This window comes from Microtus oregoni, unplaced genomic scaffold, assembly GCF_018167655.1.
Source record: "Microtus oregoni isolate MIOR12 unplaced genomic scaffold, Mior012 000006F_ref0000085, whole genome shotgun sequence".
Classification (NCBI taxonomy): Eukaryota; Metazoa; Chordata; class Mammalia; order Rodentia; family Cricetidae; genus Microtus; species Microtus oregoni.
The window spans coordinates 55810902-55838074 of record NW_024543065.1 but is presented as its reverse complement, the minus strand read 5'-3'; the positions used below and the strand labels follow the sequence as shown (position 1 = coordinate 55838074).

General features: G+C 40.2%; 1 protein-coding gene across 1 annotated transcript in view; it reads right to left on the bottom strand.

Annotated features, from left to right (window-relative positions):
- Positions 1 to 22096: 22096 nt before the first annotated feature.
- LOC121449508 (zinc finger protein 780B-like) overlaps positions 22097 to 27173 on the bottom strand; it is a 31518-nt gene continuing 26441 nt past the window's right edge. The window contains exon 6 of the mRNA XM_041653977.1: positions 22097 to 25164. Coding sequence (XP_041509911.1) covers positions 23906 to 25164 — 1259 coding nt within the window. The 3' untranslated portion in view covers positions 22097 to 23905. The remainder of the gene's footprint in view (positions 25165 to 27173) is intronic.

Here is a 27173-nt window from a genome sequence, read left to right as displayed (position 1 = left end):
ATCCAGCACGGAGGCTCCTGGGAAATGTAGTCCCGATTGACAGAAATCCAGGAGGCCTACAGCTTCGGAGAAATCCCAGCATGCAACTTGAGCAGCCCGTCTGGGAACTTCGCTCAGTGGTTTGTGGGAGTTCCCACGGTGTGCGCGCTTAAAGGGGCGGCTCCCTAGCGTGGTGGTGGCGCACGCCTTTTATCCCAGCACTCGGGTCCCAGAGGAGAGCTCGAAGCCAGTTTGGTCTACAGATAGAGTTCTAGGGCAGGCTCCAAAGGTACCGAAAAACCCTGTCTCAAAAAAAAAAAAAAAGTTACTTCCGGGTTCTTCTTGTAATTTATTTTCTCTCCTATGAATTGTACAGACGAGCCTAAATTTAAAGTACAGAATTTGAATAAAATTAGATCAGGACGCCAGGCGGTGGTGGCACACACCTTTAATCCCAGCATTTGGTAGGCAGAGGCAGGCGGATCTCTGTGACTTTATGGCCAGCCTGGTCTACAGAGTAAGTTCCAGTACAACCAGGCTGTTACATACAGGAACCCTGTCTCGAAAAACAAACCAAAACAAACAAGAAAAAAAGCTCGAGACTTAACTGCTCTGAATACGCTTTGAGTTAGACTCTGGAGTAGGATTCCACCTCACTGTGAGACAGTGGGACTATGATAAATTTGAAAAGACTGAACTAGAGAATCGGTTTGTTTGTTTGGTTTAAAACGAGAGTACTTAACATCACAGATTTCAGAGAATCAGATGAGCCAGGCCCTTCCATGGTTCAGTGCCCATGCTATTTACACAAGAAAATATTATTGAGGACTGAAGGGTCCAAGAATAAGAATATAAAAATATAAACCGGGCAGTGTTGGGACACGCTTTTAATCCCAGCTCTTGGGAGGCAGAGGCAGGCAGATCTCTGTAGTTTGAGGCCAACCTGGTCTATGGCGTAAGTTCCAGGACAGGCTACAGAGCTATAGAGAAACCCTGAATCGAAAAACCAATATACACACATGCCTAGGAGAATAAGAACAGACTGTCAGCAGCTTCCTCAGTAGCCTAAGGATTAACTATTAAGAGTGGGTTACTCCGCTTTACAACCCATAGCTCTGTTTACAAGGCCAAAGCATCTCTCTGCAAACTGAGAGCTAACCTACAGATATGAGCTGTGTCAACTTTTAGGAAATAGATATATGACCTCTGGGTTATGCATTATCCCTGCTATGTGAAACTGGCAGCATCAAAGGGGAGACCACAGAGCTTCAATAAACACCACCTGAAAGTACCAAGAAAGACAATAGATTAAGTCACTAGTTTAACTGAAAAACTCTGTTAAAGGAGATGGTAAAGTGGCTATCTGTATCTGAGATTTACCTTGAGATAATAAAAATTCCTTTGTTCAGACCTAATGCTTGGTGCCTTTACTGTAAAAAGGTGGGTTCAGAAACCAGCCTTTGCCACAGCCTTACAGAAGCCATCTCTGGCTGTGGTCTCAGCTAGCTGATAAGCTTTTTGTGCCCCATGGAGATTTTTTATTTTATTTTTTTATTTTTTCCTGGATTCTGGTTTCTGGAATAAAGTTTGCTTCTTGTTTATTAGACTTTGGTGGTCTGTCCCCATCTTTGCACACCCCCCCGAACCCAACAAGGACCACGTTGGTATGTGACACAAGAGCTGTGACCATGTTGAAGGATGAAGGATTAGCACGTGGCAGTATCCTAAACAAACTCAGAAGAACTCTTCCCTTTTGTAGAAAAAAACCTACTTTTGTGGTAACACAACACTATTGAACTTTCAAAGTCACCTTTGTTGTTTATTTACACATTTTTTTTATTCCAGAATGTTATGAGGAACAAATTTCAAGACAGTTGATGTCCCTAATAAGACCACTAAGTGTATGAAATGAATTATGAGTGCCCGAGAAGCTGAATGTGTAAGTTGTCAGATTGGTCTGGAAACATGCAAGCCCAACTGAAAATATATTAAAGAACACTACAAAAAATATATTAAAGGTACGTACTCTAGCATATTCAATGTGATGATCTTCACAATAGTTAAGAGAAGACTGAAGTCGACTTTAACATTGAGGGAGCTGGGGACAAATAATATTGCCAGTGAAAATAAAGAGAGCAAGGGCATGGTAGGACATGGCTTTTAATCCCTGCACAGGAGATGCAAAACCAGATGGATGTCTGTGAGATGAAGACCAACTAGGAGGAGTTCAGCTAAGACTATATAGTGAAACCCTGACTAAATATTAAAATAAACTCATGGTATACTCCTAATGGCATAGCTTCAAAGATGAAGGAGGGGGAAACTTAGAGCATTATTAAGGAATGACAGCCAAATCTACCATCATATTCAAATGTTTTCAATTTCACTGATGAACAAGCCCAGAAAAGCACCAGGGCATTGTCGAATTGCACAGCATTTCAGCTATGAATGCTGTCAGAATCACAATAGAGACAGTGAAACATTAATGGAACCAAGGGTGTCTTGAAGGGAGGGCTTTCATCTTCACACAACAAAAATGGTTCCTAGACGCCTTTGAAGTCCATAGTGGCACTCAAGGCCCACATGACCTTACACAAGAAAGATGCTTCTGTGAGTACATCTGTTGGTTCCGTTTCTCTAACTACAGGATGATGTCATTTTGTCATTGCTTCTTGTAGCCAAGGATGTTCCAAAACGACTTCTCTTTCCTACACGTCACCTTTACAAACCCTTGCTTCCCTGATCTCCCCGAATTATCATGTGCTCTATTGTACATCTTCTATATTGCAGTCCTCTGGTCACCCCTGAACTATTTTAAGACATCTATTCTCTCGGGGGGGTTTTATTGGTGTACATTCTTATGTATACACACTTGGGGGGGGGGGACTTGGTCCCTGGTATTCTTCTTTATCACTCTCCACCTTATTTTTTGAAAGAGATTTTCAGTGACCCGAGAATGCCCAGTTTACTAGATAAGCTCACCAGTGAGGTTCTACCATCCACCTGATCTAGACAATAAGCTCTGCAGACGCTTGGTTTATGTTCCTACCTTGGGCTTTTTTAATATTGATATTCATTGAGCTCTACATTTTTCTCTGCTCCCCTCCCTGCCTCTTCCTTACTCCCTTAAGCCCTCCCTAAAGGTCCCCATGCTCCTAATTTACTCAGGAGATCTTGTCTTTTGATACTTCTCATGTAGATTAGATCTATATATAAGTCTCTCTTAGTGTCCTCATTGTTGTCTAAGTTCTCTGGGATTGTGGTTTACAGGCTTGGGGTTTTTTTGTTTGTTTTTTCTTTATGTTTAAAAACCACCTATGAGTGAGTACATGTGATAACTGTCTTTCTGGGTCTGGGTTACCTCACTCGAAATAATATTTTCTAGCTCTGTCTGTTCTCCTGCAAAATTTAAGATGTCATTTTTTCCTACTGTGTAGTACTCCATTGTGTAAATGTACCACATTTTCCTTATCCATTCTTAGGTCAAGGGGCATTTAGGTTGTTTCCAGGTTCTGGCTATGACAAACAAAGCTGCTATAAACATAGTTGAGCACATGTCCTTGTGACAAGATTGAGCATCCTTTGGATAGATACCCAAAAGTGGTATTACTGGGTCTTGAGGAAGGTTGTTTCCTAATTTTCTGAGAAATTGCCACACTGACATCCAAAGGGGCTGTACTAGCTTGCATTCCCACCAACAATGCGGAAGTGTTCCCTTTTCCCCAGAACCTCTCCAGCCTCTCCAACATAAGTTGTCATCAGTGTTTTTGATCTTGGCCATTCTTACAGGTGTAAGATGGAATCTCAGAGTTGTTTTGATTTGCATTTCTCTGATGACTAAGGATATTGAACATTTTCTTAAGTGTCTTTCAGCCATTTTAGATTCCTCTGTTGAGAGCTGGAGCTGATGAGCCAGGCAGTGTTTAAATGAATACAGTTCCTGTGTGATTATTTCAGGTATAAGCTAGCAGGGCGGCTGGGATGAAAAGCAGGCCCACTCCTCCTTTTAAATGAACTACAGCCGGGCGGTGGTGGCGCACGCCTTTAATCCCAGCACTCGGGAGGCAGAGGCAGGCGGATCTCTGTGAGTTCGAGACCAGCCTGGTCTACAAGAGCTAGTTCCAGGACAGGCTCCAAAACCACAGAGAAACCCTGTCTCGAAAAAAACCAAAATAAATAAATAAATAAATAAATAAATGAACTACACAATCACAATACCTTAATTAAGATCAGAAATACATATACATGGGGGCTGGAGAGATGGCTCAGTGGTTAAGAGCATTGCTTACTCTTCCAAAGGTCCTGAGTTCAATTCCCAGCAACCACATGGTGGCCCACAACCATCTGTAATGAGGTCTTGTGCCCTCTTCTGGCCTTCAGACAGACACACAGACAGAATATTGTATACATAATAAATACATAAATTAAAAAAAGAAATACATATACATGTAACAAAATTGACCTTAAATTTGTATCCATAAATCAAGATTTATACCAATGCAAATTATTCATATCTATATCCCCCTTTAAATGAACATTTATAAACTTTTATAAACAATATTTGGAAATATGGGTGTAGTTTTTTTCTCTCCAAACTGCTTCATGCTGTATGGGGGTGCTGTTAATCAGGTCTTTCATGGTGTATCCTGTATGCTAGGTTCATCTCAGTCAGCAGTTAAGCAAAGTAAGTTTTTGAGGGTGTTCACAGCAACCTTTCAGGAAGGTGTGGTCTATCATATCATATTGGTCTAGAAGCACTCCACAGGATCTCACCCTCAGTGAAAACAAAAGAAGAGCCTCTTTTCCAAAGCATCATTTCCTTAGACCCAAATTCTGAAGTCATTATACCTTTATAATATACATGCTGGATTAGTTTAGCAGCACATACAATGAAAAGTCTCTCTGTACTTAGCTCCTTCACAGACAAAAAGATTTTTTAAAACACAATAATACACATAATCCAGACTCTCTGTGAATTTTCCATTTTTACGTGGCTTATTTTTTTATCTATGACTATCTGTACTCTGTCTCTTTACAGACTTTACCCTTTTTTAAACAGTATAAATTTTATGACTTTGTATACTCTTTATCTTTTCTCTCCCAAGCCTACGTACATTTATACAACATTGTGACCCATTTAGAGGTCTTTTATGTCTGAATCTGTCCTTATTGCATTATCTGTAATTCTCTACTGTCTTGAAGAGCTTTTAAAATGCTAAGCTCTTAAGAATCTAAGCTGTGACAATCCCAGGTCAAATACAGGTACTGCCTGCTTGCCCCTCCCAGTCCAACAGGGCGGAGCCGTTTGTGCCTCTGAGCCCTGCACACTGCACCACTAGCATGACGGAGCCGCTTGTGCCTCTGAGCCGCAGGCATGCAATGCCCCTCTTCCAGGCACACTGTAGCACTTTATTCACGAACCGCATCTGAATGCTCTGTCTCCCACAAGAGACAGAGGTCATGCTAGGAGCATAGTCCAGAAAGCCGGCATTTTAAAACTGTATGGCTTTTTTTTTTTCACTACAGCTGAATCAGGAAAATCTCTCTTAAAGCAGCTGTGGCAAGCCGCCAGCAAACAGCAAGAAGCTGTGTTAAACTTTGCATTCTTTTTGAAGCTCTCTCAGATTTTACATGGAGTCAGTTTACCACATTGGAGCACTATTCTGTTATAAGGAGGAATGGGCCTGCTTTTCATCTCAGCCGCCCTGCTAGCTTATACCCGAAATAATCACACAGGAACTGTATTCATTTAAACACTGCCTGGCCCATCAGCTGCAACCTCCCATTGGCCAACTCTTAGTTCCCAATTCAACCCATTTCCATCAATCTGTGCATTGCCACGTGACTGTGGCTTATCGGCACGATTCTAACTGGCATCCGTCCCAGGCAGGAGATCCATGGCATTTAGACTCTGCCCTTCTTCCTCCCAGAATCCAGTTCTGTCTACTCCACCTACTAAGTGCTGCCCTATCAAAAGGCTAAGGCAGTTTCTTTGTTCAACCAATGAAAGCAACACATAAACAGAAGGACCTCCTACACCAATACAATATCTTATAAAGTGATAGATATCTTTCCTCCAGTTTTTTTTTAAATTATTTATTTTGGTGGTGTGATAGCTATTCTTGGTTGTTAACTTGTTTCTATCTGGAATGAACTACAATCCAGAATTGGAGGGCACACCTGTGAAGAATTTTCTGCTTGGTTTTGAGGTAAGTCAACCCACTTCTAATCAGGACCTTTGAAGTAAGAAGACATACACCTTTGATTCATCAGATCTTAAGGCTGAAAGACAAAGACCCGTAATTCAGGTCTTGAGTCAGGATGATATGTTCCTTTAAACCAAATCTTGAGGCAGGAAGGCATACCTTTAATATGGGCCATACCTTCTGGTTGAAATCTATAAAAGGACATAGAAGAAGGAAGCTTTTGTTCTTTGCCTGCATGGCCTCACCTAACTAGCACATTCATTCCTTCACAGACATGGAAACCTACCTCACTGAGGTTCCAGCATATACAGGTAAGACACCCAGTCTTGGGAAGTGAGCAACTACTAGATTATTGCACTTTCCGTTCCAGCTAGGCAGTGTTCGATTAGCTGGACTGCACATGTAGTCATTCCATTAAATCCCGTGTGTGTGTGTGTGTGTGTTCATTCCATAAGTTCTGTGACTCTAGAGAACCCTAACTAATATAAGTAGAAACAATATCATTACTGAATTTTATACTAGGTAACTCTTCACCATGATGAACTTAAATCAGAGTAATCTCTCCCCAAAGTATCATACATATGAATGTACCATTCCAAATAGGTACCAACAAACAGGAAGTAAATTTTTGAGATACCACCATAACAGTATAATTTAGAATCCAATATATTGTCATATACAAATGACTGTAGACGCATAAACAGAACAGAGCATCAATTATTTTATATTGAAAAAATAGTTCTCCTTGGACATTCCAGTTATCATCAAGCCTGGAGACATTGCTCAGCAGTTAAGATCACTGGCTGTACTTTCTTGCTGAGGACTCACATTCAGTGTCCATCACCCACATGGTGGCTCAAACTGTCTTAACTTCAGTTCCAGGCCTTCTTTTGACCCCCTCAGGCATCAGGCACACACAAAAAAGTGCACTTACAGGCACAGCCTCCACCTGTACCTATTGGAGAAAGAAATGAACAACTCATTCCTGTCTAGACAGCCCAGGCCTCTAGGCCCTAGACCCTGGGGCATATCCTGTGCCCCTCCCCCACCCATTACTGCTCCATCATCTGGGTAGCAGGTAACACCTGCAGGAAGAACCCTCTACCACCACCCCTGCTGCCTATTTCCCTGCCAACCAACTCCACAACATCAGAGGCCCCCTAAGCACAGGGTCCATCTGTACTGATTGGAGGAAGAGGTGAGTAACTGGCCTCCCAGTTGGAAGCTGATACCAATACTCCTCAAATTGTTCAACACAATAGAAGCAGAAGGGCCGGGCGGTGGTGGTGGATGCCTTTAATCCCAGCACTCTGGAGGCAGAGGCAGGCGAATCTCTGTGAGTTTGAGGCCAGCCTGGTCTACAAAGGGAGTTCCAGGACAGGCTCCAAAGTTACAGAGAAGCCCTGTCTCGAAAAACCAAAAAACAAAAACAAAAACAATAGAAGCAGAAGGATCATTGCCAAATACTTTTTATGAGGCTACAGTTACCCTGATACTCAAACAACACAAAGATGCAACAAAGAAAGAGAATTACAGACAAATCTCCCTCATGGACGTTGATGCAAAAATACTCAATAAAATACTAGGAAACCAAATCCAATAATACATTAAAAATTCATTCATCATGATATAGTGGGCTTCATTCCAGAGATGAAGGGATGGTTCAACATACAAAACTTTGTCAATGTAATCCACCATATAAATAAATGTACAGGAAAAAAAAACACATGATCATCTCATTAGATACTGAAAAAAACTTAGACAAAATTCAACACCCCTTCATGATACAGGTCTTGGAGAGATTATGGATACAAGGAACATAGTAAAGTCAATATACAGCAATCCAACAACTAACATCAAACTAAATGGAGAGAAACGCAAAGCAATTCCACTAAAATCAAGACAAGGCTGTCCACTCTCCATATCTATTAAATATAGCACTTGAAGTTCTAGCTAGAGCAGCAAGACAACAAACAGAGATCAAAGGGGATACAAATAGGAAAGGAAGAAGTCAAACTTTTGTTATTTGTAGATGATGTGATAGCATACACAAGGACCACAAAAATTCTTCCAGGGATTTCCTACAGTTTATAAACACATTCAGTAATGTGCTGGGATAGAAAATTAATTCAAAAAAATCAGTAGCCCTCCTATATCTAAATGATAAATTGTCTGAGAAAAAAAAGAGAAGCATCTTTGAAATAGCCACAAATAATATGAAATATCTTGGGGTAACTCTAACGAAACAACTGAAAGACTTGTATGACAAGAATGTAAGTCTTTGAAGAATGAAATTAAAGAAGATATCAGAAAATGGAAGCATCTCCTGTGCTCAGGGATAGGTAGGATCAACATGGTAAAAAAAAAATGGCATTCTTACCAAAAGCAATATACAGATTCAGTGCAATCCCCAACAAAATACCAACACAATTCTTCACAGACATCAAAAGAACAATACTCAATTTTATATGGAAAAAAACACAATACCCAAAACAATCCTATACGATAGAGGAACTTCTGAAGGCATCACCATCCCTGACTTTGAGTTCTACTATAGAGCTATAGTAATAAAAACAACTTGGTACTGACATAAAAACAGAAATGTGGATCAGTGGAATTAAATTGAAGATCCTGATACTAATCCAGATACCTATGGACACCTGATATTTGACAATGAAATCAAAATTGTACAATGGAAAAAGAAAACCTCTTCAATAAATGGTGCTGGTATAACTGGATGTCAACATGTAGAAGAATACAAATAGATTCATATCTAACCCCATGCACAAAACTCAAATCAAAATGGGTCAAAGACCTCTACATAAATCCACCCACACTGAGCCTCATTTAAGAGTAAGTGGGAAGTACCCTTGAACATATGGGCACAGGGGACCACTTCCTAAATATAACCCCAGTAACATAGACATTGAAAGCAACAATTAATAAATGGGACCTCCTGAAACAGAAGCTTCTTTAAGGCAAAGGCTATGGTAAATAAGACAAAATGGCAGCCTACAATATAGGTAGTGTGGGAGAATTGTCTGTATTCTATCAATCATGTTTTGAATAAACTCTGAATGGCCAGGTAGGAAGTATAGGCAGGTCAACCGGACAGGAAATAGAGGCGAGGCAATGAGAACAGGAGAATTCTAGGAAGGAGGAAGCCCATTCCCCGGAGTCCTGCCCAGACAACCGAAGAAGCAGGATGTGATCTACCCAGCTGAAAAAGGTACTGAGCCATGTGGCTATCATAGTTAAGGATAAGGGGTTAATATAAGTTACAAGAGTTAACAAGAAACCTGAGTTAGTGGACCAATCAGTTTATACTTAATGCAGATGCTGTGTGATTTTCTTTGGGACTTGCCAGCTGTGGGAATTGGGCAGGTCATAAACCCCCACAAGCTGGCCCTCATACTACAAATGGGAAAAGATCTTCATCAATCCCACATCTGATAGAGGACTTACCTCTAAAATATATAAAGAACTCAAGAGGGGCTGGAGAGATGGCTCAGAGGTTAAGAGCATTGCCTGCTCTTCCAAAGATCCTGAGTTCAATTCCCAGCAGCCACATGGTGGCTCACAACCATCTGTAATGAGGTGTGGTGCCCTCTTCTGGCCTGAAGGCATACACACAGACAGAATATTGTATACATAATAAATAAATAAATATTAAAAAAAAGAACTCAAGGAATTTGACATCAAAATACAATCCAATCAAAAATGGGGTACAGATCTAAATAGAGAAATCTCAACAGAAGAATCTCAAATGGCTAAAAGACATTTAAGAAATTTCTCAACATCCTTAGTATTCAGGGAAATGCAAATCAAAACTACTCAGATACCATCTTACACCACTCAGAATGGCTAAGATCAAAACCACTCACTGATGACAGCTAACGTTGAAGAGAATGTAGAGTAAGGGGAACACTCCTCCATGATGATGGGAGTGCAAACTTTTACAGCCACTTTGGAATCTAATATGATGATTTCTCAGAAAATTGGGAATCAAACTACATCAAGACCCAGCAATACCACTCTTGGGCATATACCCAAGGAATGCTCAATCATACCACAAGGACACTTGCTCAACTGTGTTCATAACAGCATTATACATAATAGCCAGATCCTGGAAACAACCTAGATGCCCCTCAACCAAATAACGCACAAAGAAAATGTGGTACATTTATACAGTGGAGTATTACTCAACAATAAAAAATGACATCATGAAATTTGCAGGCAAATGGGTGGAACTAGAACAAAATCATCCTGTGTCAATGTAGTGATTTCTCAGAAAATTACAAAACAACCTTCCACAAGACCCAGTAATACCACTTTTGGGTATATATCCAAAGGATGCTCAATCATACCACAAGGACATGTGCTCAACTATGTTCATAGCAGCACTGTTTGACATGCCCAGAACCTGGAAACAACCTAAATGCTCTTCAACTGAAGAATAGATAAGGAACTGCCATGCCAGCATGGCAACTGTAGTTCTCTGAGTGAGGAACGTCAGAATTAACACACAGCACAACGTCAGGTTCTGCAGGCAAGCCTTTATTCCACTTTCTCACACAGTATATATTGCCCTAAGCAGGGGAGGCCAAACCAGCAAAAGCAGGAAGCTCATCACCGCAACTCACATGGCTTAAGGGTAAACATCCTTAAAAACATTGCTGAGAACAACAGATTGTTCCTGTTTTCAGAACAACCAACCACAAGAGTGCAAAACAGGTCAAGTGAGGGTGTGAAGGCCTATCCTCAAGGGACCCAAAAGGAACATGTGGTACATTTACACAATGGAGTACTACACAGCAGAAAAAAAAATCACGACAATTTAAATTTTGCAGGAAAATGGACACAGCTAGAAAACGTTATTTTGAGTGAGGTAACCCAGACCCAGAAAGACAATTATCACATGTACTCACTCATAGATGGTTTTTAAACATAAAGCAAAAAGAAAAACAAGCCTACAAACCACAATCCCAGAGAATTTAGACAACAATGAGGACACTAAGAGAGACTTATATAGATCTAATCTACATGGGAATTAGAAAAATACAAGATCTCCTGAGTAAATTGGGAGCATGGGGACCTTGGGAGAGGGCTTAAAGGAAGAGGGGAGAGGCAGGAGGGGAAGCAGAGAAAAATGTAGAGCTAAAAAAAATTATCCTGAGGGAGGTAACCCAAACCCAGAAAGACAAACATGGTGTGTACTCACTCATAAGTGGATATTAGTTGAAAAACAAAGGATAGCCAGGCTACAATCCACAGTACAAGAGAAGCTAGGTAACAAGGAGAACCCTAAGAGGGACACACATGGATCACCTTAGGAGGGGGAAATAGATAAGGTCTCCTGGGTAAACTGGGGCTTGGTGGTGGGGTGGGGGATAAGAGCATGAGGGATTTGGATTGTTGAGTTGAGGGGAGAGATGACAAGGAGGGAGGGCAGTGAAAAAGATATCTTGATAAAGGAAGCCATTGTGGCATTAGGGGAAACCAGAGAGTAGGGAAACAACAAGGAATCCACAAGGATGATCACAGCTAAAATTCTTAGGAATAGTGGAGAAGGTGGCTGAACTAGCCTTCTCCTGTAATCAGACTGCTTACTACTATAGTAGTGAGGGTTGGTCCCTTGTTCCATCCTGCCTGGCTAGCTTACACCCAAAATAACCACATGGAAATTGTATTCATTGAAACACTGCCTGGCCCATTATATCTAGCCTCTTTTTGTCTAACTCTCACATCTTGCTTTAACCCATATTAGTAATCTGTGTATCACCACGGGGTCGTGTCTTACTGGGAAGATTCTAACCTACGTCCATCTCAGGCCAGAGATTCATGGTGTCTGCCACATTTCCTTTCTTCCCGGCATTCTGTTCTGTCTATTCTGCCCACCTAAGGGCTGCCCTATCAAAAGGCCAAGTCAGTTTTCTTTATTCAACCAATGAAAGAAACACATAGAAAGAGACCCTCCTATAACATACTGCCCTAATTGTCTTTATAGAACCTTCATCCAGTAACTGATGGAAACATATGGAGAGATTCACAGCCAAGGACTGGGCCAGGTTCCTGGTAGCCAGTTGAAGAGAGTGCAGGGGGATTATGTGGGCAAGGGGGGGATAAGATCATGTTGGGGAAATTCACAGATACAGCTGATCTGAGCTAGTGAGAGCTCATGGTCTCTGGACTGACAGCTGGGGAGCCTGCAAGGGACCAAACTAGGCCCTCTGCATGTGAGTCATAGTAATATGGCTTGGTCTGTTAGTAGGGCCCCTAGCTGTGGGACCAGGATTTATCCCTGGTGCATGAACTGGCTTTTTGGAATCCATTTCCTATGGTGGGAATACCATGATCAGTCTTGATACAGGGGTTTGGTGCTTAGTCTTGTCTGAAATTTCCCAGGCTTTGTTGACTCCCTATGGGAGGCCTTACTCCCTCTGAGGAGAGGATGGGAGTGGGGGAGGGGAACTGTGGCTGGTATGTAAAATGAATATTAAATGTTAAAAAATAAAATAACTACAAAACTGCACTAACAGTCTGTGGGAGCATATTCTGCTTCTTCAGCCAATAGCCTTTAAGATACCAGCCCACTTGGGCGTGGTCTCTTAAACTGTAAAAGCAGCCATAAATGAGTGCCCACTCTCTTGCTCCCAGCTACTGCTTCTGGCTGCTAGACTCTGTTCCTGTTCACATAGAGGACTGTTATCTAGGACAGTGATCTGTAAGTTTTTCCATTAAATAAATAACCCTTTTATTATTCATAATTTTGAATTGGTGTGGGATTTTTTTTGTGTGTCTTCTGTCATTATCTGGTACCCATTGATTGGTTTTAGAAACCCCAGCTCTGCCGCATGCCACCAACCTGCCTCGGCCAAGGCCTGTGTGTGGAGCCAGTAGTTCATTTGGATATAGAATTCTTGCACAGTGGCGGCTTTTCTTGCTACAGATCGGCCACAGTTCTTCACATTATCTCATTACATGCCTCAGAGTGGCTTCCAGTCCCTGGGTGCTTGCCCTGGTGACTGTGCCCCGCCACCATGCACCATGTGAAAACTTAGATGTAATATAGGCTTTCCCGGGTCCCTTTTGTTATCTTGTTATCCCTGTGCTCCTGCTGCTGCTGATCGATCAGGGCCCACTGTGGTGCACATGGTCTGTGATTACTATTAAATAAATATTTTTTATATAAGCATATCTGTTGAAACATTATTTGAGAGATTCACACTGTTGATTGTATTAATCAGACTCTGTCAAAGGGGTATGACAGATTGATTGATAGAATGTCTCTATAGGAACGTAATATGCATGATATAAAGATTATGTTCAAGGATGAGACATTATCTCTACTAGACAGACATCATACCTTGGAATCATCAATGAGGACATTAGAACAGAACACTGGACAGGAGATCCAGACATTACAAAAGACAATGGTAAACAAATTTGAAAAGATTAAGGAAATTATCAAATTTTATGGCTAGGAACAAAAGGCAAAATTTAACCTTGTCAGTCCATAAAAATCTCCAGGATAGTTTCACCAGAGTTCTGCCTGCCTTTCTAGTAATAACAGCAGAAAGAGTATCTGGCCCCAAGTACCGTAAGGCTTTCAACGAATATTCATGGAAGCCCATATGTATGACTGATCAAAAGGAAATTAAACAAGAAATTGTAGCTTACAGACTACAATTATTTGTCCTTTGTTGGTCAAAACATGGGTTTTCAGTAACAAAGCAACACCTCAAGATTGGACACAGTTGATCTCAGCAGTCCTAGAAATTGGACCGCAATTATTTTGGAGGTGCTTTTTTAGGAAGAAGCTAGAATTTTAGAGCAGCAGGAAAAAGAAAAAGATTTCCCTAGATCAAACTCTAGGCAAAGGACTTTACTCTGATCCTCAGGATCAAGCTCTTTATGATGACCACACTTTGTCCATATGTACAACAGCAGCTTTAAAGGCTTGGGACAGGATTCATGAACTAGGAGAGAGAGTTGAATCATATCTTAGGGTTAAATAGGGTCAGAGTAAACCTTTTAGTGACTTTTTACAAAGACTTACTAGGACTGTACAAATAGCGATAACTGACCCAGAAGATAGATGTATAATTATTGAATCTTCACTTATGAGAATGCCAACATAGAATGCTAAAGGATCCTTGGCCCTTTAAAGATCAGATCAGCATCCATAGATGAATGGATCTTGCATACAATGAAAGTGGAGACACTTGACTATGGTACTGAAGCTTGGGTAGGAGAAGCAATTTCTAATGGTAAGAGAAGACATCAAAATACCAAATGTTTTAATTGTGGCAGAATTGGACATCCGAGAAGGGATTGTAGACAATGAATTCCTCAGAAAAATGCCTCCTCCTGGAATGGCAGAAATAGGAGGACTCGGCCTTCAGGTATATGTAGGAGATGTGGCAAAGGCCAACATTGGAACAATGAATGTAGGTCAACGAAAGATAGACAAGGTAACCTGATACTATCAGGAAATGCGGTTGGGGCCTCTTGCAGGCCTCCATGATGAACATGGTCCAGTCCTTCCTAGTTACTGTGGAGAACATGTCTCACCATGAAAATCAGCTTTTCATCAACACCATTTAAGTGTTTCTTGGCAGGACCTCTTAAAAGAGCTGCAAGGCTTTACAGCTAAAGCTGTCAGGAAGCCTCTCTTAGATGAGAGTGCTTGCTTGCTTCTAGCAAGGAGAGCAGACCCGAGAAATTGCTGCTACCAAGAAACAATGCACAATGCAGTCATTTTGTTCTAGAATTACTTGCCAAGCTGTCTCAGGCTTTATGTAGATGCAGTTGTCCACGTGGGTGCCATACTGTAACCCGGCTTTTGGGGGTTTATGTCCTGCCCAGTTCCCACAGCCAGTAAGCCCCCAAAGAAAATCACACAGAGAGTCTACATTTGGTTATGAATTGATTGGCTCATTAGCTCAGGCTTCTTATTAACTCTTGTAACTTACATTAACCATTCTTATCTATGTTAGCCACATGGCTCAGTACCTTTTTTAGTGGGGTAGGTCACATCTTGCTTCTTCTGTGGTCTGGCCAGGACTGCGGGAAGAGCTTCCTTCTTCCCAGAATACTGTTTTCATTGCCCCACCTCTACTTCCTCTCCGGTTTTCCGTCCTATACTTCCTGCCTGGCTACCAGCCAATCAGCGTTTATTTAAAATATAGAATACAGAATTGTCCCGCACCACATGACAACACGCTAAGGAGCTTATAAAGAGATGCCCTACTTGCTCTTTCTATAATCAAACACTGTTGACTGCAGGGAGTAACCCTAAGGGTACTTAAAGAAATGAAATCTGACAGATGAATGTGTTCTACTTTGCAGAATTTGGTAAATTTAAATATGTACACCACACCATAGACATGTACTCAGGTTTTCAATGGGCAACTGCCTTGAGCTCAGAAAAGGCTGTCTCAGTAATCATGCATTTATTACAAGTTATATCCATCGTGGGCATTTCTGCACAAATAAAGACAGACCAGCATATGTATCTAAAAAATGAAACTTTTTTTGCCTATTACAATATAAAGCACATTACAGGTATACCAAATAATCCTATGGGTCAGGCAGTTATAGAAAGGTCAAGTCATATATAAAGGATATGCTGAACAAATAGAAAGGGATTGAAAATACCCCCAGAAATAGATTGCATAATACTTTATTAAACTTGAATTTTCTTAACGCTAATGAGAAAGGAACAACAGCAGCAGAGAGGCATTGGATAATGGAAAAAACTTCTGAATTGAATCAACCAGTATACTTCTAGGATGTGTTGATCTCACAATGGAAACCAGATCTGCTATGTTGGGGAAGGGGTTTTGCTCTTGTTTCCACAGAAGAAGAAAAATTATGGATACCATCAAAATTAATAAAGATTAGTTTTGAAAGGGAGAAACCTCTTGAAACAGAGAAATGACAGCTCATCCACAACAGGGACAACCATACAGATGGTAAGGAAATCATATAGGGTTAGGGCAGGGTTCTGCTCTTATCTTTCAGGAAAATACATGTCATCAAAAATTCAAGAGACCCTGGATGTTTGAATGCTGACAGAAGGAAAAATAACTATCCACTAAAAATCATCTAGAAAACAGAATATGGATTATGGATTCAGGTACTGGTTACACTTACATTTGCACACACACACACACACTCACATACATTAATATATTCAGCTGATTTTGGAGTTGGACAATTTCTCTAAATCCAAGTGTGTTCTTAAAATGAAAATTAAGAGTTTCTGTGTTATATTGGGAGCCATCTGATATGGAACAGAAGGAAGACTTCAGGAAAAATTTTAATTTCTCCATGCCTATTTTGTCTATATCATATTCTTCATTGAATGTATGTTTATATGAATGATATTTAAATTTTCCACATGACAATAGATTTTCCTACAAATCCTTTTCCTGCAGTAATCTTTGAAGTTTCCAGGAAGAAGATGGGGCCCCACAGTAACAACTCCACCTAGTTGAGATGACATCGTGATGCTGACATCACTACTATAAGACCACTTTTTCGGGTACCAGCTGCTGAAATGGTGCAACTTCTCATGATGTTCTGGCCAGAACTCCAAATAAGAACTTTGAAAAGAAAAAGAAAAAAGAAAAAGAAAAAAAACTCTATTAACAGCTCAGAAATTGTTTGCACCTATACCAGACAGTAATGTTGAAACTTAACCATCACTTTACTTTTTCAGGATCTCATTAAGAGAACATGACAGCAGGAAGCAATTCTAGAGGACAACGTTCCCTATCTCAAAACAGTTTGTCCTTACGGTTGGGAACACTGTTTATGAGTTGCTGATTATTACTTGTACTAAATAGAGGGTGGAGGTGAAAACTATGTTTGTTCAAAATAAGGGATAATAATAGTGGGTAATAGGGTGAATACTTGTGAGCTATTTATGTATTATTTATGGTTAATTTATATTGGTATAGTTTTGTATATTGATACAAGTTCAAATTATATTTGTTATTTTTATTTATATTACTTGTATACCTATGCAAAGTGATTTTTTCAGATTGTTTTAATGCATGTTTCTACCTCTTTTTAGGACATTTTTTATATTGATACAACTTTTAGGATATATTTTCATGTTGCATTATATATTACTCCTACCTCTGATCAAAACAATCTTGTTTACATTTTGAGGTCATTGTCCTCATTTGTTGCATATATGTTTACAGATTGTTTAATATTCTTGCATAAAGTTTTAGTCTTTAAGTTATACAGGTATTAAATATTATAGGTCAATAGTTGTTCATGTTTGTTGTACATACAGTCAGATCAAAGTTTCTTCAGACACATAGAGGTTGTATTCTGTCTAATAGGTAGTCTTCCACCACTGCAAGAATCTGTAGAACATGGCATTTAAATAACTTAGGGTTCTGTTGACATGAGATATGATTGCTCCTGACAGCACCAATCTATTCCCGAGAGAATGTTAAGCACTGAAGAAACTCCACTTGGAGTTTGTTTTCCTCTTGGCACCATTGGCCTTTGGGCAAGGAACTGCCCATACCTCAACTACTGACAATGTACATGGTATCCAGAAATGGATAAGCAAGAAAGAATGAAAAAGACTGTCAAATCTTGCCAAGACAGGGTAAGACGGTTCTGAAAATTTTCCTGCCTCTAAAAATGGTCTGTCAGTTACGCTAGGCCTTAACCAAAGTTGGTTGCTTCAACATTGCAAAATGAGACTTTGGTGATTGCTCAGGTAGCTAATTGTCTCTGTCATATATTGTTTGCTTTGAAAGCTGCTTGATTGTACTTCCTGCCTGCTCAAGTAATTATCTCCCTTCTCAGGCCTTCGATGGGATGAAGATTAGATAGTCGTAGTTACTGTACTCATATGATCTATCCAAGCCTTTTCCTATACAAGACTTAGACTCCATAGGATAGAATGCTTATTTATCATTTAGCATATGTTCCTTGTTTAATATTGTTTATGCTGGTTGTAATTCTAATTATAATTGATATATGTTCCTAGTGTATATAGTTTTGTATTGGGTTTGGAACTCTCTTATTTAAACAAAAGGGGGAGGTACTGTGGGTGCACATTCTGTTCCTTCACTCAATAGCCTTTAAGATAACAGTCCACTTAGGTATGGTCTCTTATACTGTAAAAGCAGCTGTAAATGTATGCCCGCTATCTTGCTTCTGGCTCCCACTTCCAGCTGCTAGACTCTGTTCCTGTTTATTCAGAGGACTGTTATCTAGGACAGTGATCTGTAAGTTTTTCCCTTAAATAAATAACCCTTTTATTATTCTTATTCTGAACTGGTGTGGGATTATTTTGTGACTTCCATCATTACTAATATAAATACAGGCAAGACACTTGTGGTGGTGTGAGTGAAAATGGACTCCATAGGCCCATAGCTCATGGTACTTCTAGGAGGTGTGGCCTTATTTGAGTAGATGCTGCTTGTTGGAAGAAGTGTTTGGGGAAAGGCTTTGAGGATTCAGATGCTCAAGCTACTCCTAGTTTGGCAGTCACTTCCTTGCTGCCTGCTGATTCATATGTAGAACTCCAGCACCAAGTATGCCTGCTTGCCACAAATCTTCCAACGATGATAGTGCTCTAAACCTCTGAAATGTAAGCCAGTCCCAATAAAATGTTCTTATAGAGTTGCCATGTTCATGGTATCTACTCACAGCAATAGAAACCCTAAGATAACACTGCTACATATAAGATAAAAATGTCTTTAAAACAGGAAACTATATGCTATTAATCTTTATTTGCTGCCAATGGTGCCTTTGTATTGGTTTAAGGTTTGTTATTTCTGGTATACCTTCTTGACTTTAATGCTTTAACTTTTCTCAGATTTGTCAATTGCTCATTTGCTAGGGATAGTGCATTATTTGTGGCTAAAGTGCCAACAGCAACAAGGTTCCATGCTGCACCATTATGGCTTGGATGCCGAAACTGGTGGAGGGTGCCAGGATTGAGACACGGAGGCTTCAATGCTGAAGGAAAAACAACCTTTATTTTTTCCCATGCTAGAGCCACCAGACTTCCAGGACATAGCTTGCAAACCTGCCACACAGGAGGTTGATGTGGGAGTGTCATATATCAATCTGTTGATTTCATTGGTTAAGCAATAAAGAAACTGCTTGGCCCTCATAGGTTAAAACATAGGTGGGAGGAGTAAACAGAACAGAATGCTAGGAGGAAGAGGAAGTGAGCTCAGACTCGACAGCTTTGCTCTCTGGAGCACAGACGCCATGCTCCCCTCTCCTGGGCAGACGCGGGGATAGCTCTGCTCTCTGAGGCACACACGATGAAGCTCTGACCCAGGATGGATGTAGGCTAGAATCTCTCTGGTAAGCCACCTCGTGGGCTACACAGATAGTTAGAAATGGGCTAGTCCAGGTGTGAGAATTAGCCTAGAAGAGGCTAGATAGAAATGGGCCAAGCAGTGTTTAAAAGAATACAGTTTGTGTGTTGTTATTTCGGAGCATAAGCTAGCCAGGCGGCCAGGGTGCTGGGCTGCTCCTATAATAACAGGAGGTGGTCACCTCTCTAACAAAGAATCAGGATATGCTAATGTTGTTCTGTTCCTTCTTTATAATTTGGAGGATGCCTGAAAAGAGATGTTAATTCAGCCTATGTGACAGAGCTGGCCTACAGAGCAGGAAGATAAAAAGACATGACAGAGCAGGCATAGGTAGATGTGTGGACATGACCACAGCGATTTACCTGGATACCTAGGAAACAGAATGCTCATGAATTTCCCCCTCAGTTTATATTCTGGTACATAAGGCTGTTTGGAGAATAAATTGAGAGGAATTTTCAGGATGTGAACTCAGGATTTCATGAATGATCACAGAGAATCTACCTCCCAATAAAGCCATGTGAGTTGTATCTTTAATCCCACGCCTGCCCTCTGGTCTAGAGAAATCATTTAGTGTCTGGGCTGGCACCAGACCCCAACATAATGGTGCCCATTGTGGGGATGATCAGTAAACCCAAAAAAATGCTGAAAAAATGACCAGACGTACAGAGGAAAACATGAGGAACCCGTGAGAGAAAATTGTACCACAGGTAAATACATGAGTAATGAACACTCAAAAATAGAGAACAGAATTTTAAAAAGTTTAGAGAAGCAGAAAAATTAAATTGTGACTAAAAATTTTATAAATAATAAGATATATATGTATATATGGGATAATAAAAGAATATTCAGTTATATATGTTGACAGCTAAAGAATTTTAAAATAGAGCAAAAACAGACAAAATATTTAAAAACTGTAAGTGTGATAGTCACAAAAATGCAACTTTTATCGCTTGCTAAATGGGTAGAAAAATTAAAAAATAGCCTTTTCACTAACAATCACCTAGGTTACAGCTGAGATGGTGACAGTTCCACGCACATACGCTGTAGTTGAGTTTGACTGGCAAGCAAGAACCAGGTAAATCTAACCCACCTGTAGGTAAAAGACAAGTAGGAAACAGAGTAAGTTTGTAGAGTAAATTTAACCCTGTACAGTCAGCAGCCCAGAGTCAGCCAATAAAATAGAGGAGAGGATTCAAAATTTCTAATTTTATGATTACAAGGTAAAATAAAAAAAAGATAGTTGAAAATCGGTGCAGCATGTCCTACTCCATGCCATGCGGCCCAGCTTCAGCTAGGAGCTGGACAGGCTGGTTTACAAAAAGGTAGCCTCAGAAAACTGCAGCTTCAGGACAATTAAAAATAAGCAGGTTAAATATGCTTCTTTTCTGTTTCACAATTTTTTGCTTTTTTTGTCAAAAATCTGCTGTTTGTAGGCATGTAAATTTGTATGCAAGGTGGATTAATATCAGTTCCTTTGATTCTCAAATCTGTTTTCAGTACTGTGCCTCTGCAGTAAAGTTTAAAGTCAGAGATTGTGTTGCATTCAAAAGTTCCTTGATTGTTCAGGATTTTGGGATTGTTTAGGCTAAATTGAGTTTATGTTTTCTTTATAAAGTTGAGGATTGTTCTTTCAAAGTCTGTGAAGAATTTTGCTATAATTTTAATGGGCATTTACATTAAATCTGTAGACTGATTTCAGTAAGATTTGTCATTTTTGCTATGTTGTTTCTATCTTCTCAACAAAATAGGAGATCTTTCTGTTTTCTGATGTCTTCATTTTCTTCAAAGATTGAAAGTTCTTGTCATAAAGGTTTCCCCACTTTTTTGGTTAAAGTTATTCCAAACTATTTTATGGTATTTATGGCTATTGTAAAGGATGATGTCTCTCATTTATCATATGTGTAGAAGAGGTGCATTTTGAGTTGTTTTCAGATTATGTCTATGACAAAATAACTGTGCTGTGAACATAGTTGAGCACATGTCCTTATGGTATAGTTGAGCACCTTTTTTGTATAGGCCCAAAACTGGTATTGCTGAGTTTTAAGGTAGATTGTTGCCTAATTTTCAGGAAAAATCACCATACTAGAATAGAAAGTGGCTGTGCCAGTTTGTACTTCCACCAACATTGGAGGAAGAAAACATCAGTCTACAATTTTTTTTTAAAAAAAAAGGGTCTTTATACAGCCAAAGTTGGATTTGAAGTCACTGTGTAGCTAGGTTTACCTCCAACTCTTTATCTACCTGCCTCAGCTTTCCAAGTACTGTGTTTCAGGCATGCACTACAACACCCAAGCTTAAAATGTAATCTTAATAGTACAGCTCCAAATACCCAACATACAAAAAAATATGATGAAGGAAATTAACAATTTTTGAATCTAGGTAAAAACACAGAAGTGTGTTTTTGATTCTTCCAACTTTTTCGTATGAATGAAAAAGTTTCACACATGTATTTTTGTAAAAGGTTTCGATTTTGCTATTTTTGTTAATGTTTTATGGGTAGTCCAAAAGAAAAGACCACTCAGACAGAGTTTTATAGGCAACTGAAAGTCTTTATTCCAGTTAGCTGGGACTAAACTCAGGTATTTGGAAACCAAGTGTATTCCAAAGCATTTAAAGCAAGGAGCTGTTAAAAGCAAAAGCCACGTTCTTTTATATTGCTCAGCAGCTCAGGGGGAAGCTTTTGCTAAAGCAGGCATTTTAACAGAAGCCAACAGCAGAAGCAGTTAGTGGAGGGGAGGCTGACACAGGCAGGCAGCACCAAGACAAATTAATTGGGGATCTTGAGCTACAGGTCCTAGAATAGAGATGGGAAGTTCCACAAAATTCTCAATCAGAAGTCAAATTTTCAGCGAGAATATGAGATGGAGGGACCTCTACACTGTCCTGCCCTGTCACAAATATATAGTTTAACTTAATGTCTGGACATGGAACATAAATGTAGGGTTTTAGCCTTTGAATTTTTTAACTCCTTTAAAATCATGCTTCTTCATCAACAGCTGTATTTTTACTTAAGGAATGAATTCTCAATGAAAATCCCTTCATATACCTTTTCATCCATGAGATTTTATACAGAATGAAGTTATTTAAAATTTAATAGTGGACAAATGCATGGGGCTTTACTAAACAGAATTACAATTACCTTGTAATATCAGTTACAGTAATTCCAACAAAAACACTGTAAAAGCTATTTTACAGAATATGAGCATGAACCAGATACTTTCAAGGATTTTATGTCTTTTATAACCCGGATTCCACAACTTTGGCTGGAACTGGGCTCACCATTAACAAATTAGGCAGAAACAAAGTAAACACTGGGCCTACCATCACAGGAGCGATGGGATATAAATGGTGACAATGGAGGTGCCTTAAATAACCCTAGTTATAACTATTTTTCCTAAATTGGCTGAGTAATGTTTGGTGAATTAAGTTTATAAAATGAGACAAGAGTAAATCAAGAACATGATGGTTAACATAGACATTCTCAACGGCGTTATCGTCTCTGAAGAACAGAGATTCCATGTTCTCATTCTCTAAGGGTCTCTCCTCATTAAGAGCAAATGAATACTCTGATGTTAACCAAAGCTTAGGGCAGATTCAAATTCTTCCCACATTCTTTTCAGTCACAGTCTTGCCAATATGAGTTCTCTAATGTTTAGTAAAATTTCCATTTAAAGGCTGGTTAACCTTCCTTAGATGCAGGAGACTCCTGATGATGATGAATTTTCTGATATTGTGTAAGCTCATTGTTTATAATAAAGTTTTTCCCATATTCTTTACATTAAAGGGGTTTCAGAACTGTAAGGACTCTCTGATGAGGTTGAAGAGCTGAGCTAATTCTATAAATGTTCCCACATTCCTTGCATTCAAAGGGTTTCACATCAGCATGGATTCTTTTATATTGAAGAAGGCCTGCACTTGAGTTCTTTCCACATTCGTAAGAGTTTTGTGCCAGTATGAATTCTCCACTGTGTAGTAAAAGCTGAACTAAATCTAAATATTTCCATCATATGTTATATTTATAGGGTTTCTCATCACTATAAATTCCCAAATTTCTTATATTCATTGGGTTTTCATCATAATGATCTCTCTAATATACAGCTATCTTAGAATTACTGAAGGCCTTCACATTTCTTAAATCATAAGGCTTCTTAATAATATGAATTTTAGCATGTCAAACCAACTTTAACATTGGTAAAGTTTCTCACCAGTGTGAATTTTCTGATGTACTTTAAGGTCTTCACCACAAGTAAAGTACTCCCCCACATTGTGTACATTCATAAGGATTCTTGCCAGTATGAATTCTAAAATGTCCAAGAAATTGGTAATGATACTGAAAGGCTCCCCAGATTCCTAACATTGTAAGGTCTTTTCACCAGTATGGATTCTCTCATGAATTCTAAGAGCTGTACCACGAACAAAGCCCTTTCCACATTCCTTGCACTGAAAAGGTTTCACATCACTATGAATTCTCTGATGCTGGGTAAGTTGGTACTGAAGTCTGAAGGCTGACCCACACTTCTGACATTCAAATGATTTCTCTCCAGTATGAATACTTCGGTGCCGAGTGAGCTGTGACAGAACAGTGAAGGCCTTTCCACACTCCTTACACTGAAAGGGTCTCTCACCAGAGTGAATTTTCTGATGTTGCATGAGGTTTGAACGACGATTAAAGGCTTTCCCACACTCTTTACATTCATATGGCTTCACACCAGCATGAATTGTCCTATGTTCAACAAGGCTGGAGACATGCTTGAAGGACTTCCCACATTCCTCACATTCAAAAGGTGTTTGAACTGTATGAATGGTTTTGTGGCAATTAAGCTGGCTGGAAAAATGAAAAGTCTTTCCACATTCTTTACACTCAAAAGGTCTCTCACCACTATGAAAACTCTGATGTCGAATGAGATGTATATTAAGTCTAAAGACTTTCCCACATTCCTTACACTCAAATGGTTTCTTTCCAGTGTGAATACTCTGATGTTCAGTAAAATTTGAACGTCGACGGAAGTGTTTCCCACATTCCTTGCACTGATAGGGTCTCTCATTAGTATGAATCTTCTGATGCTCACTAAGTTGGTTCTTACGTCTGAAGGCTGACCCACACAGTTTGCACTTGAAAGGTTTCTCATCAGTGTGAGTTTTCTGATGCTCAGAGAGATATACCTGAAGCCTAAATGCCTTCCCACAGACATTACACTCAAAGGGTTTCTCACCAGTATGAATACTCTGGTGTCGAACAAGATAATAACCACTAATAAATACCTTCCCACACTGCTGACATTCAAGTGATTTCTCTCCAGTATGAATACTCTGGTGCTGAGTGAGCTGTGTCAGAACAGTGAAGGTCTTTCCACATTCCTTACATTCATAGACTTTTTCTCTGTTGTGAGTAAAAGTCTGACAGGTGTAATTAGGCAGTTTTTCCTTGTTACTAATCTTTTGCTCAGCATCTCCTTCTTGATAACTCTGTAGTCCCTTGAATGTACTACAGTTGGGATCATTACTAAAACTGGAACCCTGGATGTCAAAAGATTTTCTTAATTGCTTTGTGCTTTGTTTGGGTAAATTCATATTTTCTGGAGATATATTTTCAGCTTTATAACTTGACTCTAAATCGGAAAGAAAAAAAAGAAAAAATATTTTATTTTCCTGTAACACATACATGCACACAAACATGCATACGCGTGCACATGCACACACACACACACACACACACACTCACACACACACAATCCATTAAAAGAATGGCCAGACTCTAAAATATTTTCTGATAAGCTCAACAGACACTGGGAGAGCAACAATAATGAAAGTTCACATAAGGCAATACTCTTTATAGTAGAACAGGCTGGAAATGGGAAGACATGTTTGCTTAAAGAGATTATAACTAACTATAGTGATATAATTTTATGTGGTTCTTTATATAGAACTGGGAATTCACACCCTAGTTTATTACTATTACTATATATAGCATATATGCTATCTAGAAAAAACAACTGAGGGAAGTACAACAATGTTCCTGCCCAGCTGTGGATTCCATAAATAAATAGCTGTAGTGCACGCCTTTCTGATGTCTGCTTTAAAACCCCACCCTACCACTCCTTGCATATAGCATGCTGTTTGGCTCTAAGGCTTCTGTCCTTCTGCTAGCAGTAGGAATAAATTAATTTAGTTTAAATTTGAATTCAATCTATATCTTTAGTCTTTCCCAGTGGATTCAAATGCCATAACAAACCAAATCATGAAAAAAAAAACTATACCACATAAATACGTAATATATGTCATGGTTTAAAAAACTGGTTTGGGGTTTTTTTTGTTTCTTTTTTGAGATGGGTGCTGTGAGCAAAAGCATTATACAATTATACAGTAAAAGTACAGCTGACAGATCACTAAACAAACTCATGGGAATGTATTCCAATAAGAAACTCAAGTCTGAGGGCTGTCTTTCTTTCGCACGACCCAGCACCCCCAGCACCCCTCCCCAACCCTGCCCCGCTGTATGCTAGGACCAGTGCTCAACTACAGTCTTAAGCTCCTAAACTAAGGCGACCCACCCAGAGCGGTGAGTGCCTGCCAGCCGGGCAGGCCTCAGGGTCCCCTGTAAGGGAGCCGGGCACCTTCAGCTCCGGCGCCAGGCTTCCTGCGCGCTCCTGGATACCACCCCCCCCCCCCCCTGCTCCATTCATCCTGTTGGCCCTGGATCATTGGACTACCGGCGGCCCTGTTTAGTTGCTGAGGAATCCCATCAGGACGGGTGAGTGTGTGCTACCCAGGGGCGGGCCGACTGTCCCAGAAGAGAGCACAAACCCCCTCCCCCAGCTCCTTCTGCAGGGCTGTCTTTCTTTCGCACGACCCAGCACCCCTCCCCAACCCTGCCCTGCTATATGCTAGGACCAGTGCTCAACTACAGTCTTAAGCTCCTAAACTAAGGCGACCCACCCAGAGCGGTGAGTGCCTGCCAGCCTGGCAGGCCTCAGGGTCCCCTGTAAGGGAGCCGGGCACCTTCAGCTCCGGCGCCAGGCTTCCTGCGCGCTCCTGGATACCACCCCCCCCCCCCCCCTGCTCCATTCATCCTGTTGGCCCTGGATCATTGCGCTACCGGCGGCCCTGTTTAGTTGCTGAGGAATCCCATCAGGACGGTTGCGGAGGAATCCCATCTGGACGGGAACGGTTCCTGCTTCTACACTGAAGAGATATACCCTGAGAGTCAATCACAGCAAAGTCTGGACCAAGAGACCAGGCCTCTCGTGCCTCCATTTGAAGGAAGAGATGGGAAGGCGCCAATACAAGAATTCCTCCAACAATCTGAAAGGCAACATGACACCACCAGAAACCAGGGATCCTGAAATAAGAAGAATTGTACACCCTACTCCTGAAGAAATAGAAGAAAGCGACTCAAAAGTGAACTATATGAAAATAATAGAGGACCTTAAACAGGAGGTGAAAAACTGCCATAAACAATTAGAGATTACAAACAAAAAGGTAGAGGAAATGAATAAATCGCTCAAAGACACGCAAGAAAACCAAGAGAAACAAGAAAAAGCAATCAAACAGGTTAGGGAAGCGGTTCAAGACATGAAGAATGAAATGGAAGCAATGAAGAAAGCACAAACCGAGGGAA